At 40.9% G+C, this 20,108-nt stretch overlaps 1 protein-coding gene across 1 annotated transcript in view; it reads right to left on the bottom strand.

Annotated features, from left to right (window-relative positions):
• Positions 1–1,618: 1,618 nt before the first annotated feature.
• OAT (ornithine aminotransferase) overlaps positions 1,619–20,108 on the bottom strand; it is a 30,073-nt gene continuing 11,583 nt past the window's right edge. Inside the window, exons 3-10 of the mRNA XM_048857688.2 lie at positions 15,416–15,640; positions 15,206–15,301; positions 10,408–10,535; positions 8,547–8,669; positions 6,709–6,837; positions 5,075–5,188; positions 3,898–4,042; positions 1,619–2,588 (exon numbers count right to left, since the gene is read on the bottom strand). Of these exons, the coding sequence (XP_048713645.1) occupies positions 2,428–2,588; positions 3,898–4,042; positions 5,075–5,188; positions 6,709–6,837; positions 8,547–8,669; positions 10,408–10,535; positions 15,206–15,301; positions 15,416–15,640 (1,121 nt within the window). The 3' untranslated portion in view covers positions 1,619–2,427. The remainder of the gene's footprint in view (positions 2,589–3,897; positions 4,043–5,074; positions 5,189–6,708; positions 6,838–8,546; positions 8,670–10,407; positions 10,536–15,205; positions 15,302–15,415; positions 15,641–20,108) is intronic.

Raw genomic sequence — 20,108 nt, 5'->3', positions numbered from 1 at the left:
TGATCCATGACAAAACTCATTGAGAGGAGACTGTAAGACCTTTCATTCTGTCTGGCACAGCCACGAATAGTTGGATGAACTTTTGGAATGGCTTTGTTCTCTCGCTGTAGAAGGCTAACACTCTGCAGACATCCAGCAAGTGAAGCCTCTGCTCCCTACCGCTTGAGTGCGGCTTAGGATAGAACACTGGGAGGAAGGTATCCTGGTTGATGTGAAATTGGGAGACAACCTTTAGGAGGAAAGCTGGGTAAGGCCTGAGCTGAACCTTGTCCTTACAGAAGACGGTGTCAGGAAGTTCTGATGTTAGGCCTTGAGCTCAGACACCCTCCTGGCTGAGGCTATTGCCACTAGAAACGCCACCTTATATGAGAGGTAGAGCAGGGACCATGTCTCCACGGGTTCAAAAGGAGGCCTCATCAGTCTGGAAAGGACCAGGTTGAGGTCCCAAGCTGGGACCGGCTGTCTGACTTGCGGGTATGGCTGACCACAGGGTTGGCGAACACTGACCGGCCCTCTGCTCCTGGATGGAAAGCAGAGATGGTGGCCAAGTGAACCCTTATTGACAACATGGATAGCCCCTGCTGCTTGAGATGGAGAAGGTAATCCAGGATGAGTGGCATAGAGGCATCAGGGACGAATGATACTTGTCCGCCAGAAGTCTTATGTTCACCACCATGTTGGTGCCAGGAGTTCTTAGCCTCGTTTCTTGGTGCCAGTGCGCTGCATGCAGAGGAAGCAGCGCTCAGCATGGGCTCCGCCGACCCGGGGTTAGACTGTGGATGGATGGCTGCCTCCATGAGGAGAATTCTGTCTCTTCTCCCGATCCTTAAGGGTCCTCGGCCGAAACCCCTTGCAAATGCAGCATTTGTCTTTTTGGTGACTCCCACTGAAGCACTTCAAACAAGAAGTGTGCGGGTCACTCTTCGGCATCAATTTCCTGCAGACTTCACATGATTTGAACCCTGGCAACCATGGCATGCCCTGGTGTTGGGGAACAAAATGGAGGGGGGGAACCCCCACCACGGAAACGTAGAGAATCTACTAATACTACTAACTAATAATCTAACTTTATACAGCTGACAGTGGGACACTGCTAAAGGCACTTGCAAAAGCGAGAGAAGTTCCAGCTAGCCATCACCAGCGGTAAGAAGGAACTGAGGGGGAGTTGGGTCGGCAGGGCCCTATATTGGGTGCCAAGAAGGCACAACTTCAGGGGTCGCCTAAGCCAACCCTATGGGTACTGCTAGGGGAAAAATCTTCCATCTCTCTTGCATGCGGCTCATACACACCTGATTGGAATTGACATGAACAAGCACTCAAAGAAGGGAGACTGATTAACCAGGACCAAGGAGTATCCTAGTGAAAGATTAGCAGTGACTATCACATGTGCGTGTTTAATACTATACCCAGCAATTTCCAAAAGGCAGGAAGGATTAGAAACACTAGTCCTGAAGGAAAGTAAAGCAGAAACCTCCAGTGTTAAGGTGGCTGCAAACAGATGGGATATTCATTAATATGAAGGAGCTACTTGGCCATAGCTACTAAGAAAAGCTCTTGTAAGGTTCAAGTTAGACTAATCCTTTTTTAATACATTGACAGTTTTAATTGAACATGGACATTTCTTGATAGAAGATGTATTTATTTTAATGTAAATAAACATCAAATTATAGAAGGATAACAGTTTTAGAATGGCAAACCAAGATCTGTACACTGATTGGTTTCACAATCTGTAAAACAGAACACTGAGATCACATTCTTGAAAACAATGTCTATTATTGTCATACATTCAAGAGATTTTACATACAGAGTATAAGCTGGTCTGTGACACATTTACAGGTAGAACATCCAGTTTATCAAACCTTTATGGTTAGATGCCTTTTTATAAATTGCAAAAGAAGAACAGAAAAATTATGCTATTCTTGATGCTTTGAGGATGGGAGCCAGGATTTCTCGGCATGACAACCAATAGCGTCCACAGCAAGAGATTGAGTCCTACAAGTACTGCATCAAGTGAGATAAAATTCCAAATACAAAGCTTTGTGCAGTTATATAAAAGGGAATGTTTATTATTAAAATATGTGTAAATTACACATTAAACTTTGGCTGAGACCTTCAGCAATTTAAGAGATGTCTACATACAGACTCCTGTTAAGAAGTTTAACTTAAAGCATACAGTACATAATTGGTTGAATATAGCTTCACTTCTTCATTTGCAAATAGTCACAAGAGATTGGAAATTTCAGAGTCATGATTTACCTTCTTCTGATCCATTAAAATTTAAATACCTAAACATAACTAAGTTTTAGAAGTATAAGTCCTTTAAGATATACGGGAGTTGATGTTTGCTTTCAGAGTGGGGTCTTTATAGCACATCTTTCAAATGCATCTGCTAGTTGACCCAAGGTGATGTGCTGAAACAACATGTCTTCAGAAAGACAGAATGGTTTTATGAATGATTTCAATGCACTCTCTGATTTCATCCTCCTTGATCACAAGTGGGGGTGCCAGCCTGATGATATCACCATGTGTGGGTTTGGCGAGAAGTCCGTTATCACGAAGCCGCAGACACACTTTCCAGGCATCATAGTCTAAAGCCAAAAAAAAAAAAAACTTTATGCTACAGCATATTAAATGTCACCATGTTAACTTGTAGTGTGTGGTACCAGACTGCAGCCTCTCTGCTGTCTGGCAGTACAGTAATTAGATTACATACGCAGTGTTCTTTATCTTAAATGGAGTGGCCAGCTATGAGCTACTTCCCAGGTAAATGTTAGGACTGCACACATGGGACAGTGGCATATCCATATTTTATCTCCAGCATAGGTTTTCTGCTATTCTGCTACTGAGAACTTGACACAGAAATAAGATAAAATTTATTCTGGACTATATTGGCTAGATATAAAACAGACCGGAATGGAGCATCCAAAAGTTTTGTCCTCCATAAAACACATATCCCTTGCTCTGATGAGATTACTATCCATCTAGACCCTCTCCTCCTTCCCAAAAAAAAAAAAAAAAAACTGTAATGTTTAGGTGCCCAGATGCTAAAATCTATATATAAACAAAGTGGAGAAAGAGAGAGGAGGAAGGCTGAACAGAGGTTACAAATAAGGTGCATATGATATACCTAAATCAGTGCATTAGGTCTTAAAACTACCAAGGTAACTGCAGTATTTCCCTGCAGCACTTTACCACAGAAAGCAACAGGACCAGAATCAGCAGAAAAAATTAATGAGAGCATATGACAGCACTACTCTGTATTCTGCACTGGCTTTTAAGCCACTTTCAGGTGCAACTCAAGGTGTTAGTCCCTGGAAACTGATTTTTCTCAGGGGTCATCTCTTCCCCTCCCAATGCCTCATTGTACTCATTTGTGACACTTTACCTCTTTATTCCAGGACTGACAACCTGGGAGTACAGCAGCAATGCATGCTAATAGTGTGCCTTCAACTCTAAAAGCTATTCCCTCTGTGTGTGGCTGGGATTGACTTTCAGGGCACAGTACAAACGACATCTCTATCTGTTCCATCCAGTTTTGTTTGGGCAATTAGCTGGGAGGGTGTTTATTGACAGTGATAAAGATGTGTGATGTCTGTTGCCTATATTGGTTGGATAGTTTAGCATTTGTCATGTCTGTGGGAATTTACAATGGTTGATGTGACATAAACTAACCAGCTTTTTCTGCTTGAAAGTATACACACTAGAAGGGAAAAGTATCTCTTGCCAGAAACATACAGTTGTATGGAGACACTGCCACTGGAGAGTAAGATGAGTTAGCCATGATTTGAAACCCAAGGTGCTGTAATTAACTCATCCTCCATTTCACGCAATATCTGCAAGTCAAGTTAAAAACCTGTCACTCACTTTGGCTTTGCAACTGGTTGAGAGTTTTCTTACCTTTAGTTTCACGGATAACAATAGCATTTAGTAATCCTTTTCCTCTTACACAGGTCACAATGTCTGATGGAGTCTTCATGAGCTCACTTCTTAATAGGTTGCCCATTGCTTCTGCATTTTCACTTAAGCTTTCTTCTTCAATCACCTAAAAAGAAGTTGAAGCTGAAGATAACTGAAGGGCTTTTTGGTTGTTTCAGTCTCTCTGCTAAGGTGGAATACACCATACTGGTACGTATAAAAATGAAATATATTACCAAGTACAGCACTTAGTTTTGGGGTATAAAAAAACATATCTGCTAGAAAAATCATGGTGGAGGCTGACCATCCAAGCTGATTACTGTACATTAGGAGTCCTTAATACTTCATGCAGACAAGCTGTGGATTGCTCTGAACTTTTAATCTAAACTCTGCCTTCTTTTGCCTGTTACGTTCACTTTTTTTTTTAAACTCCACACAAGCAGGTGGACACTCTTCGAAGACACAATCTATTAATCCATTAATTTTTCTGAATCTATATATTGGACAATACTTTAAAAAAAAAAAAGCTTCATGATTTAGTGGGAAACTTACATTAAATAATTCTTAAAACATGGATTCCTTGACATGATATTGTAACAACATCTGTTTTGAATTGTGACACCACAGATGTTTGAGTAAACTAACTTTATTAGTGTGTAGAAGGATGTTAGTCTATTATAATGACAAAATTTAGAAGCTTTTTTATTAAAAATGGCATAGGAGAATGTTATTTTATTAACTCCAAATAATGCCATTGAAATATTTGGTCTTCCACTAGACAAAGCTGATATGTAAAGCATTATCATCCCCAACTTTTTTCTATTGGAATATTTAAGAATTTTAAAACAGTAAAATTAACAGAAAGTAGCAGATAAAATTCTAGCAGTTATTTCAGAATGTGTGTTGTAACAGTCAATATATACAAGTTATAGTAAGCTACCATCAGTTTTCCATTCCTATCTAAACCTAGAATTCAAATGGACAGCACCACTAGAAATGCTGCTTATTTAGTAAAACTTTGAAGTCATTATTCTCCACTGTTTACACTTTAGCAAAAGTCGATGTGTATATCATTGAAACATAAGCAATTTTCCGTTCTAACCCTGTCAAATTTAACGTTGTCCCTGGAATTTCAAAACCTTAGCTAGAACCTACATACCTCAAGTGCTGCCATAGCCACACGGCAGGCTAATGGATTTCCTCCGTATGTAGATCCATGTTCACCTGGCTTAATGGTCAGCATAATTTCATCATCACACAGTACTGCTGATACCTAAAAATTGGGAATGTCCATCAATTCATTTGCATATATGTAATGATCAAAATAATTTTACACTTAGACCAGACTTTCTTCAGTACCTAGAAATTGTAACAAACTATGCAGATTGAGAACTACCAAACATCCACATTCCTCTATAAATTCCACATCTACAGATCTGTATAGAAGGAGAGGCTGTCTAGCAGTCATATGACACAATATAACTAAGCTTGGAAGAATTAGATTTATATCAGTAAATGTCAGTAAACATTGATTTCACCATGCATACACAAACTGATGAAACAGTATTTTCAGTGATAATAGCAATATACATATAGGCAAAGAAAGAAGAACTCAGCTTGAGAACTCAGTTTGATGTAAGGATATTTACTTTGACATAATGTTGGCAATTTGTGTTTTAATAGTTAAAAAGCTTTAACTTTATGAATCAATGTCTACTGTCATTAAATAATTGTCTAATCCCCCATTGTCTTATCCCCCCATAATTTCCTGCAACTGTGAAAATTTAAAAATAAAAAAGATAAACTGAAAAAAGCTTAAAAATAAACATTGAAATTATAAAAAATAATAAAGAACAAATTCTGCCAAGCCTATATACAACCCACTTAACTACACAGGTACTGTATAATGTCTTAGTAGATATGAGAAGCACTTTGCATTGTTTAGCATTTTGGGGGGATTTTAATATTCAGTATTCTGATTAACAGCTCAGACAGAGCTCCAGTTAACAGTAATGCTTAATTACTGGTTGTAGCTTTCCTACTCAGCAGGAATTTCATTACATTAGAGCCATTTAAGCCAGTTCACATGGGCATTCTAGACAACTAAAACAAGATCAAGACTAATGCTCACTCAGAAACAAATCTTTAACAAAAGCCATTTTAATGTGTGTGTGTGTGAGAATTTTCTTCAGCTTTCCAAGTTCATTCAGCTCAGCACAGAAATAGCAATGAAATAGCTCTATGAGAATAGGAGCATAGAATGATTAGTACTCTGACACAGAGCAGAATCCTGCCCTTAACATTTGATAGTTACAGTTGTTAAGATAACATTCAATGAGACACAAGTGACATACTCCAGTACTTTGAATGTCAGAACCACTGTACCTTAAATGACCATCATAAGAACTAGGATAGTTCATACCGTTTATACTTATTTGGAAGCCAATCCTCCAAAGAACAAGTCTCAGTGGTTGGCTTGGAAGATGATAGCAAATGGCCCTGCTCTTTTGGCAGGAATACCATTAGTCCAATCATTAATATATAGTGCTTACTATACTAACAGTTGGACAAGCAACTAATAAATTGTGTAAGTCATGAATTTCACCTGTATTTCTAGCAAGTTAGGGTATCTAGTTCAGAGTACCTCATAATTCTGGAAGCAGTTATTCCTATATGTACATCACCTTCCCAAGAATGCCACATATCAGACCAATTTTACATTTTAGTTTGTGACAACACAGTCTCTCCAATATGAGCGGTTAGTTTAAACTGAAACAGTGTTTTGCTACTTACAGGATATAAGCCACCAGAAAGAGCCTTTCCAAGCAGCACCAGGTCAGGTCTCACATTTTCATGGTCAACAGCCAGCATTTTCCCAGTTCTAGCTAAGCCAGTCTGTATTTCATCAGCAATAAACAGAACCTTCACAAAAATTCAACAATGAATGACAGTTTACTCAGATATCGAATTAAGATTTAGACATACTGATCTTTCAGAAAGTTAACACACAACATAGCAAAGTCACCCCAGTTACCTGAAATACCTGCCAACTAACCTACACCAAGCACCTTTCTTTTGCCTCCGCAAAACTCCTGAAAACCCATTGTTTTCATGACACACTGACTGTAATGACTACTCGACGTACTATATGGTAATTTTTACATTAAGACTTGTTTGGGGCAGACAAGAATTCTCTTCTACATTTAGCAGATTCCACATTGTTATAACACCTGAAGTTCTATATAAAATAGTTTCACAAGGGGTAATATTTTCATCATTGGTCTAACTCTACTCCCACTGAAGTTAATTCAGTGACTGCAATGGGAGCAGAAGCAGGCTAATGCTGAGCACTTTTGACAGCCCTAGGTAGTAAGTCTGTTGGTCTTGTAATAAAATAGATTACAAACACTACCATCTTAAATTACTTTATCCGGAGATGCAACCTATAGTCACGTTGCTGCATGGAAAAATGCTCAGGGAGGAGGAGGAAGAAGATGACAGCCTAAGGAGAGAGAATCATTGACTATGTCTGGAGAAAGAGATAATTGTGTATTATGCATGAAAATCTAATTGCTGGTATTGTATTTGTCCTCACTTTAAAAAGAGGGATTGTGGAGCAGATACTCCACTATGAAGAGGATGCATTGTTTGGGTTTCCGTACAAAATGGTTGAACAGGGAGACCATAAGACAATCACTGTCAAGCAAAAGAGACTAACAGATGCATGTGGGATATTAATTTTAATTAAGTGCTTTACAGAGGCCTAAAGTAGTACTAGCTATGCATTAATTTTTGGACCACTCTCTTATGAGCTTCTGGAGGAACCCAGAATTCCATGTGCATCCTGATCCCAAATGATGTTATCTGGATGGCAGGATCTGCAATGGCAGCTGTTGTCTCATTGACTCAATTCACTGAGGGGATAAACAGACAATTTCAATAATTTGAGAGAGTGCATCCATTTACACCACTGATTAGCCTGGCCCATTGTGTTTATACGAAATGCAGATCCGGGGTTGGACGCAGTGATGAGTAGCTTGCACCAGTGCCAGTGAACTTTGTCCGTTGTGTTATTTGAAACCTGTCCATTACATGGATAATTAGGAGGTATGCCTCTGGCACCAAGAGACTGAACACAGCTTTTGGCTTGCTAGCATTATTCCTCAACAGCAGCTATATTTCTCAAGGCACAGAATTAATTAAAAAAAAAAAAAAAAAAAGGACAAACTCAAATGCTTTACACTTCCATTTCATCTTGACTACTGTTAATACCATGACACACTTGATTTTACTCAGACACATCATGTTAGATCTAGCCCGCAAATTTTGATTCCCATCACTATGAAATTTAAGAAGTTAATAATTAGATAACACACTAATGACCTAAGTATTAACTACTACCGCTCCAAAATACTGTAATGGCTTGTCATGAAGAATCTGAAAAAGGCACTGTTAGGCAGTCTCCTCATTTATACTGGAAGAAAACAAATGGTTTAATAATACACAAAGGCCTCAACATTTTGACTTAAATGCATCAATTATTTACAAGGGCCTTACAGGCCAAGATTCTGGTAAATACTCAACTTTGGCAGGATGTATTTTAAAGTATTTAGCTCAAATGAATTACTTACATTGTGTTTTGTGCAGAGCTCTTGCACTCCTGGTAGATAACCTTCATCAGGGACAACCACACCTGCTTCACCTTGAATTGGTTCAACCATGAAAGCTGCTATGTTTGGATCCTGAAGTGCACGCTATGAAGGACATGTGGATTGAAAGGAGGAAAAAAAAAATCATTTACTGAAGTTAATCATGGAAATAGATGAATCCCTATAACAGAACCTAAATCTAACCTGAAATTTCTACCTTAGATAAGTATTTTGGGTCACATTAACAATGTATTTTAACATTTATTGGCATGAAGGACTAAAGGCTAGATTTCAGTCTCCAATACCTAAGCATACATCACCATGTGTCTCAAAAAATTAGTCTGTTTGCATGCATAAGAGACTAGAAGACTTAAAAGGGGTTGGGCACCCAGACAAGTGGCTTATCAAATCAGTTAAACATATTAACTTGATTAACCTCTTGTGAGAGAAAAGCAATTGAACAATAGTAGCTCCTGGATCTCCTCTCAAGAATGGAGCCATTCAAGTGTAGCTTTATCATTCCATAGCAGGGTCTGCAGACATGTAAACACAGATTCAAGCCTTAAAAGTTGGAGGAAACTCAGAGACTAAGCATTCATAGAGGGGTTTTGCTACAGCTTTCTCAACAAGCTTTCCCCCATAAGGGTAGAGACAAGGTTAGAACTGGCAAGATTTGTCAGCATTAGGAGAAGTTTTCTTAAGCAAAGACCCAAAAATTGCCAGTATGAGATGCTTGCACCTCAGCCACCCAGAAAGAGATAGTCAGAGCCTCCCATTAATAACACAACCAATGTATGTTTATTATCAGACAAAATAAGTATGAGTTTAAGTTACAGACCACAGCTCAAAGCACCTCCAGAACCTGAACGAAGTTGACTGAAATCAGATAAAAACAGAGCTTCCACCATGAAGGAAGATGATTCAAAATTGGATAGACTATCTTATCCTCAAAGCAACTAAAAATACTGAAAACCTTTGTTTCTGTAAGAATTAAGTATGTAGTCTCAGTCGAGTTCTTAAGAAACAAACATCTCTACTACATCAATCTCCACCTCCTCTCCAAACCACTGGCATCCTTGTTGGCACAGATACCAAACTAACCTCTCACCCCTTTAAGTGTTGTCTCCAGATCATGGCTAAAGTATATGAGAAAGGCAGATGGTAAAGCTTGCACCCCACTGAGCTTTACTTGTGTTATGGCTAAGTGGAAGCCTTCAGTCTCTGAGGCTATTAATCCAGCATCCTATTAGCACTAAGATGCACTTATTTATTTGGGCTAACAATCATAGGTGGAGTTTTGAGGTTGTCAGCTCTCAAACAATGCAGGGCCAAGCTTGGCCAGTAGCTTGACGGGAAACCTCCCAAGAAAACCCAGGATGCTGCAAGAAATGGTGCTGGCACTTCAGTTAAGTAAGTAAAATACCACCCCAGCATGGTTTTGGGGGACATTGTGCTATAGGAAGTGACTTACATTCAAATGTCAGGCCTAATCATTTGGCCATTGAAAAGCCATTTGACAGAAAAGTAGGTGAGGGTATTGGGACTAACATCGAAGTTTCAATTTTTGTATTTATTCTGCCTATCCAAATTCCTTCTGCAGTTACAGATATACATGATACTCTTCACTCATGTCATGAACAATCTACTGCAGGTAGTATAATTCTCCCTTTGGGTTCTAAAACAAAAACCGCAAAAAAAACTAAACAAGTACAAAACATTATATTTTGTAGTCATAAACATTTGTTCCAAGGATAAACCATGTTCACTTTCTTTGCATCAGAATTTACTATACCTACAAGGAGAGATTAAGAATGATATTTTAGAGGAAGATATTGTGAAATACCTCAAGAGCTGGAAGGTCATTGTACGGAATTACTTCAAAACCTGGCATAAATGGTCCAAACCCATCATAACTAGTTGGATCTGTAGAGCTAGAGACAGCAGACATTGTTCTGCCCCAGAAGTTCCCAGCTAGAAGGAGGGGGGGGAAGAATAGATATTTAACACTTGTAAAGGCATTCAACTGTAGCACTTGGCTGACAGAATTATATGTTTTCAGCTATGAGATGGTTAGAATCACGTAAAGTACACCAGTCAGCCAACAGTCAGTACTGGTGATGCAGCAGCAACCAGACTTCAAGCTGGTTGATTTTTATTTTTTTAAATGAATTATTTAATATCTGAGGCCCTTTGCTAATTTATGAGTTTACAAAACACACTAAGACTATTTCTCTCCCCATTGCTATATGAAAGGCACCAGAAACAAAAAAAAAAAAAAAAAAAAATGCCACATCACAGGAGAAAACAGACGATGCAGGAGAAAAAATATTATGCGAATGTTTAAATTATATACAGAATTAGGGGAAAACATTGTTTAATTTTTGAGATTAACTCAAGCTTTATAAATGCCATGTATTGCACTAAGTATACTATCATCAGTCTTTACAAAGGAGCAAATGCTTGCATTTACATTTTTACAAACGTAAGCACTTTACATTTTCTGTTGTGCAGAACAGCTTTTGCCATAATTACTTGTGGTTTCAATTTAGCTAAGCAGGGCAGACAGAATATTTTCCTCATCTGTGCTAGTTCATTCAAAGTTAAGAAACCAATTGGGAACTGAAAAAGCAAGAAAGCTTGATTTCCTCTTCCAATTTATAAATCAAAATCAGGAGGGAGAGGATGAGATCTACTAATTCTAAGAATTTGAAAGACATGGGGCAAGATTTACAAAGGTAATTAGGCACTTCAGTGCCTAACCTCGTGGGATTTTCAAAAAGCACAGAGGCAGGTAAGGAACCTAACTCCCATTAATTTCTATGGGAGTTAGGTACCTAACCTGTTTAGTACAGGGTAACCAGAAACAATCTGTCAATCCACTAACTACTGATAATGCTTCTTTTGTTTAATAAAACAGCTTTAAAAACAAAATATTTTTATAAACTTATTTTTCCTATGTACCCAGCACATTTAGGTAGTTTTATTTAACTAAAAAAAAATGCTGTTATACATTAGTTGAATTCTAATTTCCGTCCGATTCAGCTTGACACAAGTCCTGCATTGAAAAAAAATCACCTTGTAAATAAGAAGTGCTTCATTCACCATTTTCTAAATGTAACCCCTGCTTGTAAAAAGTAACAATCAGAATGTATGTTAAAACATATAATTGCTTTAATAAGTGTATAGATATAATGTATCCTTCTCGTTACCAAAAAGTAGTACCAAATATACTGCAAAGAGTATATCTGGTTGCAAATCAACATGTTTTAATAGTTATACCAACAAATGAGATTGAACCTTTCTTTCTGAAAATAAAAAGTACAAATGCAAAACAAGATTAAAATAGATTTAAATCAAGGTTTCCTCCTTGCTGACTTAAATGATAATTAAAAAAAAAAAATCAGTGACAAAAATTAATCCACTCTTTGTGCCAATTTGCTGGTGTAAAGGGGCCATAAAAGTCAGCAGATTTAGCCAGTTAGGAATCCTGGGTGAAATCCCCAGGTGCTGTAGAGCTCATAAAGCCAGCTGTAGACAGCCTTCCTTCTGGTCCCCAACATAAGGGGCATAGCCAGAACCACCCCTGCACTGCAGCAATGCCTGAGTTCTGAAGACCCCCTGGATTGTTACAGCAGCCATGTTACTATAGTGAGACACACATACATGATCTGTAACCTTGGTTACTACAACTCACGCATCTAGGATCAAAGCATCACACAGCAAAATAAGTTTGAATTGGTATAACATGCCACAGTTTGTCTACTTAACACTACATCACCCTAGTGCTCTGCTCTCAGGTCCCCTATCCAGTAGAAAATCCACCTTAAGTACTCTGCCATGGTGTTCAAAACCCTCAAGAGGACTGGCCCTAGCTAGCTGGACATTGTCTCTACAATCCCTCCACAACACTTACCTTTCACAAAGAGAGGGATTATTTCTGTTTTAGATAATTTGCAGGTGCTGAGATATTATGGTGATGGGGAATTCATATAAGTAGAATATGCCCCTCATGATGGGAAAGTACTTGTTAAACTGCACTATTTAAATACTGTAAGTTAAAAATATATGAAAAAAATCAATTGTTTATAACTTCCACGCACTCTGGCATCTGTCTCTTCAGAGGACAATGTATTACTAAACTCCAGACTTTAAAAAGCATTTATAAACTTACTTGCATTCAATTAGGCTACAAAAGCATAACTATTGATTAGAGCTGGGCGAATAACAGATTTTTCGGTTCACTGGCAATTCTGAAAAAATAAAAAAAATGTTTGTTTTGGGTCAAATGAAACGTTTCCTTCAACCAAAATAAAATGTTTTGTTTAGATTTCAAGCATTTTTAATTATGTTTGGGGGGGAAGGGTTAAATAAAGTTAAAGGGAAATCTGAAATGGAAAGTTGTTTACAAAGTGTCAGAACAAAATATTTTCATTTTTACTGGATTTTTTTTTAAGGTTTTTTCAACTGAAACAATTTGATGAAATTGACATAACCTTGCAAAATGTTTGTGCCACTGAATCTGCATTTTTCACCAAAAAGAGTTGTGCAAAAAATTTCACCCATCTCTACTAATGATTCAAAGATTTATGGTTTAAGCACCATGTGCACCAAGTGCCAGAAGTAGTCTTAAAACTTTTCTACTACTGCAGTTGTCAAACGATAAATTTAACAAAATCACTGCCTGACATTTTAATATTGTTTTAAAACAGCATTCTGTGACCAAAGGGAGCCAAAGTTCAGTAATTATAGCTATACAGAAACGAGATTTTTTTACGCTATGTATGCACTTTTCTCAATCACAAGTAACATGTCCCTGTTCTGCTTATAGAATGCATTGTGCATTAGAAGGTAACATCAGACAATTCCAGCTCCCAGTATTAACTCAAGGTTCCTGTTATAGTCACTACATAATCAAGACTGTATACAATGTAGTTTTATTGCCGAAATGGCAACTCCTGCTACATCTGGTATGAAAGCCTCATCCCAACTGCTGAGATTTCTATGCTGAAGTCTTGAACTCTGGGTTTAGCAGCCATTTCAGAAACCTCTAACTTGCTGGAAGCTGCATGAAGATGACAGGTAGGCTTTGGAGAGGGTGAGGGCAGCAAATATGGTTTGTGCTTTAACACATCAGCAGTGGTATCCAGGGGCTGTGATGTAGTCTCATAAGAGGCTGACAGCCTCCCAGTGAAAATTGCTACCAACCATGCAGCTGATTTTAGAAAAGTAATTTTAAAAGTGTGTAAAAAAAAAAAGCTTTCATTTTATTGTAGACATACACTGAATATGTATCTTCTATAATATGGAAAGGAAAACTGAAGACTTTCTACCTTCCAGGACCTGAGTTCATAGTTCTTTTGCCCCTGCAACAGATGGCATCACATCACAAGCACCTAATAACAAAACAGGGAACTATATTCATTGTCTTGTTGATACATGCAGTATCAACTTTTGCCAAGAAAACAGTATCCTGAACTCTGAATGGAAGGCAAGGAAGAATTAATTTTCAACTCCTGCTTTTAAAAAGTCTTTCTATTAAGACAATATATGTTATTTATATTACATGAATTTTTTAAAAATTCCTGATAATCAGTTGGGATCATAGATAGATAGATAGATTTAAGATATTAAAGCTTAATCTATTTCACAACCTACAACTGACCCATGTCAGAGGGTAGCTGGCCCTCTGAAGGGGTCAAGAGCTCAGCCTACCTCTGATAGGTGCCATAAGGGGGAATGAGGTAACTCAGGTTCACTTGGGACTAATTAGCACATTGAGTAACTGGGAGACAGTTAATCAGGAGGGAAGCACCTAGGCATGATAAAAGGAAATCTACAGCCAGTGCAGGAAGCTAGGAGAACAGAGGCTCCTAGGAGAGGAACAGTTCCCAGAGTACACAAAGAGAAAGCTCCTATAGAGAAGGCTTCTTGGGGGGCAGAAGGTGAGAGGGGCTTGCCAGCAATGGGATAATACTCCTGGATGGAAGAGTTTCCAGAAGAAAAGGACTATGAATCCTAGATCTCAGAGAAAGCTGGCTCCCATGAACCACTTCACAAGGTAACAGCAGAAGTCCTAGGTTAAAGGAATTATATGCTGTCCTTGAGGTTCAGTTGCTGTGGGGAACCTTGACCCAAGAAGCAAGACCCTTCCCAGCTAGCACCAAGAAGCCCCTGACTCCAGAAGAGGGTTCTGTGTGACAAAGGCCTTGCAGGTAAGGGACCTTGAACATAACTGGAGTGGACAGACTAGGGTTGATTTAGCCCCTCCTCCCTGCAGCTAGAGATACTCAGGGAGAGGCCTATTCATGTAATGTTCTGCCTTTGGGGTTGAATAAATTAGATCCTTGAAGGGTGCTGTCCAATATACAAGCTACAGTGGATTTATGAAAACCTTCATTTGGGAAAACTGAGGCAGAGACGTAACAGAAGCACTGCACTGAGCTGCCAGGGGCATTCACAGGTAAAGGCAGCCATTACAACCCAATTCAATGAACAGGAGAGATTCGGACATTAAAGATACTATGGTGTAATCATCATACCCTAGAAGACTACAGTGTTTTAGCCTATGCTTGGGGTTCTATTATGATAGGGCATCTTCTCTTCTCCCCTGAAAAACAAGCTCTTATGAGAACTTCACGTACCTGCAAAAATAATCTTTGCTTTGTATTTTGGAATTCCCTTTACAGTGTATGCCCACTTGCGAGCCAGTTTACAGGCAGTTTCTCCAGCTTCCACCCCTAAAATAAAGAACCATATATGTGCAATTTGGCCACTTGTAATTTTTGTTCCTTTATAAGAGTAACTCTTTTACATGTAGGGGGTAAAACAGAGACGGGAGGACAGTACTCTACCTGTGTTCATTGGAAGAACTTTGCTGTAGTTGAACATTTTGGTGATATACTCTTCATATTCACCAAGTACATCATTGTAGAATGCCCGAGAGGTAAGGGTCAGTTTCTCAGCTTGAGATTTCAGAGCTTCCACAATCTTTGGATGACAGTGACCTTGATTCACAGCACTGTAAGCGCTCAAGAAATCAAAATATTTTCTGCCTTCTACATCCCACGTATAAATACCTAGAAAAGTTTAGGTTAGATGAGTACATGAGAAAAATGAGGCCATCGGTAAACAGTACAAGCTACAGTTACAAAACAAAGAGACCTGGGGTCTGGTATATATGGTATTCTAGCAATTCCTTAAAATGTGAATGCATGGTGGGTCTGCCATACAAGCTCCTTGCTGTTGCTTCTACATGCATATCTTTGACACAGAACCACTTCAACCCCTTTTAGGAATTATGGGAACCATAGAGAGCAGCTGAGTGATTCTGTCATCATATGTGCCAAGTGACACTTGATCAACCAAGGGCATGTGTAAGAGGTTATTGATTTTTTTGTTTGTTTGTTTTAAATTACAAGTGAGCTGACAAGATTCGTTCTATTTCTCTATGGTGTTTAAATACAGTAACTTTATTTACTGCAGTTGGTTTGTTTCCTTATTCAGTACCATATTTTGTTTCAATATTATACACTCAAAGCACTCATGGTAAGAGAAAAGAGACTTATGTCCATACAACAGTTATGATGATCGGTAATTAGCTGGAGCTACTCTAAGATATTACAAATCCACCCCCACCCTAGGGTTTTCTTATGATTTTTCACTCCAGCACTGGGACTTTTCCCTACCCCCTTTTCCTAAAGGGCTGTGATCTTCCAGCAGCTTTTTCTTAGCTGCTTGCTGTATCTTACCCAACCAGGAAATTGCTTCCTCCTCCCCTTTCTCTTGGGGGCAGAGGGGGTCGTCATTAGCATTTTCACTGACACTCAAGGCTTTAGTAGGATTCTCATCCTGTCTTAAAGAGACAGTTTCCACAAGTGCATCAGGAATAGCGTTTTGCAAAAGTGGGACCTGGATTGACCATATCTTCTGTCACCCCCTCACTATCCCCAAGAGGTCAGTTGTGTGACTGCTCCCCTCCAGGAGATCAGTTACACAGTCCCCTCTTAAAACCTGAGCCACAGGTTGGGTGCCTAGCTGCACAGAAGCTGACCCAACATTTCTGTCCTGGGCAACCTCTTTCCCCACACACACACACCCATGTAATCAGTGAGGAGACATTCTTGTACCCCCTACTAATTCTTTTACAGCTTCCTCCTCTGAGCCCCCATCCAAGGCACACACCTCTGCCCTCTAGAGTGGGATCTATCCCCTGCTCAGCTGTAAAGAGCTCACAGATAACAGCCTGAATAGTTCTTTCACGGGCAGGCACTACACACCCCTCCCTTCCTGAATTGGGTTTGCCTCACCCACCACAGTGGTTTCTACGATTCCATCACCCACCTCTAAGCTTCCCTCTAGGACACATCTCCCTTTGCCTGGGATTGGTGAGTATCCGAGTGCGTGTTTGCTGAGTGAGTAGCCGAGTGTGCGTTTGCTGGGAGGGCAGTTTGAAAGCCCGAGCGAGTGCCTGATTGGGTGGTAGCCTACAGGGGGCGGGTATTGGGGGTGTCTGTTTCAGGGAAGCCTGGCTGTTTAAAAATAGCCAGAACTCCGCAAACCATCTGAGCGGCGGCGAACCAGCAGAGCAGCACACAGCAGGAGTTTGCCTGGGGCGAGCCCGGTTTAGGCTTACATCGTGCCAGCTTCTCTGAGGAAGCTCATAGTAGGAAGGTGATATGGGGGGGGGGGTTCAGCTGTTGTTACCTGCACAGGATATGCCATGTTTGTCTTTCTTCCACAGGACAGAAGCAAATTTGTCTGTACAAAGTGCAAGCTAGTATCCATAGTGGAAGAGAAGATCGAAGGTCTGGAGCAGCAGATATCAACCCTGCGTTGCATACAAGAATCTGAGGATTTTCTGGACAAAAGTCAGGATGCGCTTCTACGGGCACAAAGCTCTAAAGATTTAGAGCAGGTTGCACAGCAGAGCCAAGAGGCCAGTGAAGAAGCTTGGCAACATGTGACCTCCAGAAGAAGAAGGGGGAATGTCCAGGTACCAGCAACGCAGACACAGGTAAGTAACCATTTTCATGTTCTCTCCACAGGTACCATTGTGGTGAGCAGACCAGATGATGCGTCTGAGGGGAGAAAGCAGAAGGAGACTCCTGGTTGGAAGGCATGAGATGTGCTGTTCTGAGGTTGGGGGCTCCACGACCACCACTCCCAAGAGGAGGCGGGTGGTGGTGGTCGGGGACTCTCTCCTCAGGGGGACTGAGTCATCTATCTGCCGCCCTGACCGGGAAAACAGAGAAGTCTGCTGCTTGCCAGGGGCTAAGATTCGCAATGTGACGGAGAGACTGCCGAGACTCATCAAGCCCTCGGATCGCTAGCCCTTCCTGCTTCTCCACGTGGGCACCAATGATACTGCCAAGAATGACCTTGAGCGGATCACTGCAGACTACGTGGCTCTGGGAAGAAGGATAAAGGAGTTTGAGGCGCAAATGGTGTTCTCGTCCATCCTCCCCGTGGAAGGAAAAGGCCGGGGTAGGGACCGTCAAATCGTGGAAGTCAACGAATGGCTACCCAGGTGGTGTCGGAGAGAAGGCTTTGAATTCTTTGACCATGGGATGGCGTTCCATGAAGGAGGAGTGCTGGGCAGAGACTTGCTCCACCTAACGAAGAGAGGGAAGAGCATCTTTGCGAGCAGGCTGGCTAACCTAGTGAGGAGGGCTTTAAACTAGGTTCACCGGGGAAAGGAGACCAAAGCCCTGAGGTAAGTGGGCAAGCAGGATACCGGAAGGAAGCACAGGCAGGAACGTCTGAGGGGAGGGCTCCTACCTCATACTGAGAATGAGGGGCCATCAGCAGGTTATCTCAAGTGCCTATATACAAATGCACAAAGCCTTGGAAACAAGCAGGGAGAACTGGAGGTCCTGGTACAGTCAAGGAATTATGATGTGATTGGAATAACAGAGACTTGGTGGGATAACTCACATGACTGGAGTACTGTCATGGATGGTTATAAACTGTTCAGGAAGGACAGGCAGGGCAGAAAAGGTGGGGGAGTAGCACTGTATGTAAGGGAGCAGTATGACTGCTCAGAGCTCCAGTATGAAACTGCAGAAAAACCTGAGTGTCTCTGGATTAAGTTTAGAAGTGTGAGCAACAAGAGTGATGTAGTGGTGGGAGTCTGCTATAGACCACCGGACCAGGGGGATGAAGTGGATGAGGCTTTCTTCCGGCAACTCGCAGAAGCTACTAGATCGCATGCCCTGGTTCTCATGGGCAACTTTAATCATCCTGATATCTGCTGGGAGAGCACTACAGCGGTGCATAGACAATCCAGGAAGTTTTTGGAAAGCGTAGGGGACAATTTCCTGGTGCAAGTGCTGGAGGAGCCAACTAGGGGGGGAGTTTTTCTTGACCTGCTGCTCACAAACCGGGAAGAATTAGTAGGGGAAGCAAAAGTGGATGGGAATCTGGGAGGCAGTGACCATGAGTTGGTAGAGTTCAGGATCCTGACACAGGGAAGAAAGGTAAGCAGCAGAATACGGACCCTGGACTTCAGGAAAGCAGACTTCGACTCCCTCAGGGAACAGATGGGTAGGATCCCCTGGGGGAATAACATGAGGGGGAAAGGAGTCCAGGAGAGCTGGCTGTATTTCAAGGAATCCCTATTGAGGTTACAGGGACAAACCATCCTGATGTGTCGAAAGAATAATAAATATGGCAGGCAGCCAGCTTGGCTTAACAGTGAAATCCTTGCGTATCTTAAGCTTCTTTTTTATGTTTACAAGAAGTGGAAGATTGGACAAATGACCAGGGAAGAGTATAAAAATATTGCTTGGGCATGTAGGAATGAAATCAGGAGGGCCAAATCACACCTGGAGCTGCAGCTAGCAAGAGATGTTAAGAGTGACAAGAAGGGTTTCTTCAGGTATTTTGGCAACAAGAAGAAAGTCAAGGAAAGTGTGGGCCCCTTACTGAATGAGGGAGGCAACCTAGTGACAGAGGATGTGGAAAAAGCTAATGTACTCAATGCTTTCTTTGCCTCTGTCTTCACGAACAAGGTCAGCTCCCAGACTGCTGCGCTGGGCAACACAGCATGGGGAGTAGGTGGCCAGCCCTCTGTGGAGAAAGAGGTGGTTAGGGACTATTTAGAAAAGCTGGACGTGCACAAGTCCATGGGGCCGGATGCATTGCATCAGAGAGTGCTAAAGGAGTTGGCGGATGTGATTGCAGAGCCATTGGCCATTATCTTTGAAAACTCGTGGCGAACAGGGGAAGTCCCGGATGACTAGAAAAAGGCTAATGTAGTGCCAATCTTTAAAAAAGGGAAGGAGGAGGATCCTGGGAACTACAGGCCAGTCAGCCTCACCTCAGTCCCCAGAAAAATCAGGGAGCAGGTCCTCAAGGAATCTATCCTGAAGCACTTACATGAGAGGAAAGTGATCAGGAACAGTCAGCATGGATTCACCAAGGGAAGGTCATGCCTGACTAATCTAATCGCCTTCTATGATAAGATTACTGGTTCTGTGGATGAAGGGAAAGCAGTGGATGTATTGTTTCTTGACTTCAGCAAAGCTTTTGACACGGTCTCCCACA

The sequence above is a fragment of the Caretta caretta genome, chromosome 7 (genome assembly GCF_965140235.1).
Source record: "Caretta caretta isolate rCarCar2 chromosome 7, rCarCar1.hap1, whole genome shotgun sequence".
NCBI lineage: Eukaryota > Metazoa > Chordata > Testudines > Cheloniidae > Caretta > Caretta caretta.
Note: the sequence above shows the minus strand (reverse complement) of the source record. Positions and strands in the feature narration are given on the sequence as shown.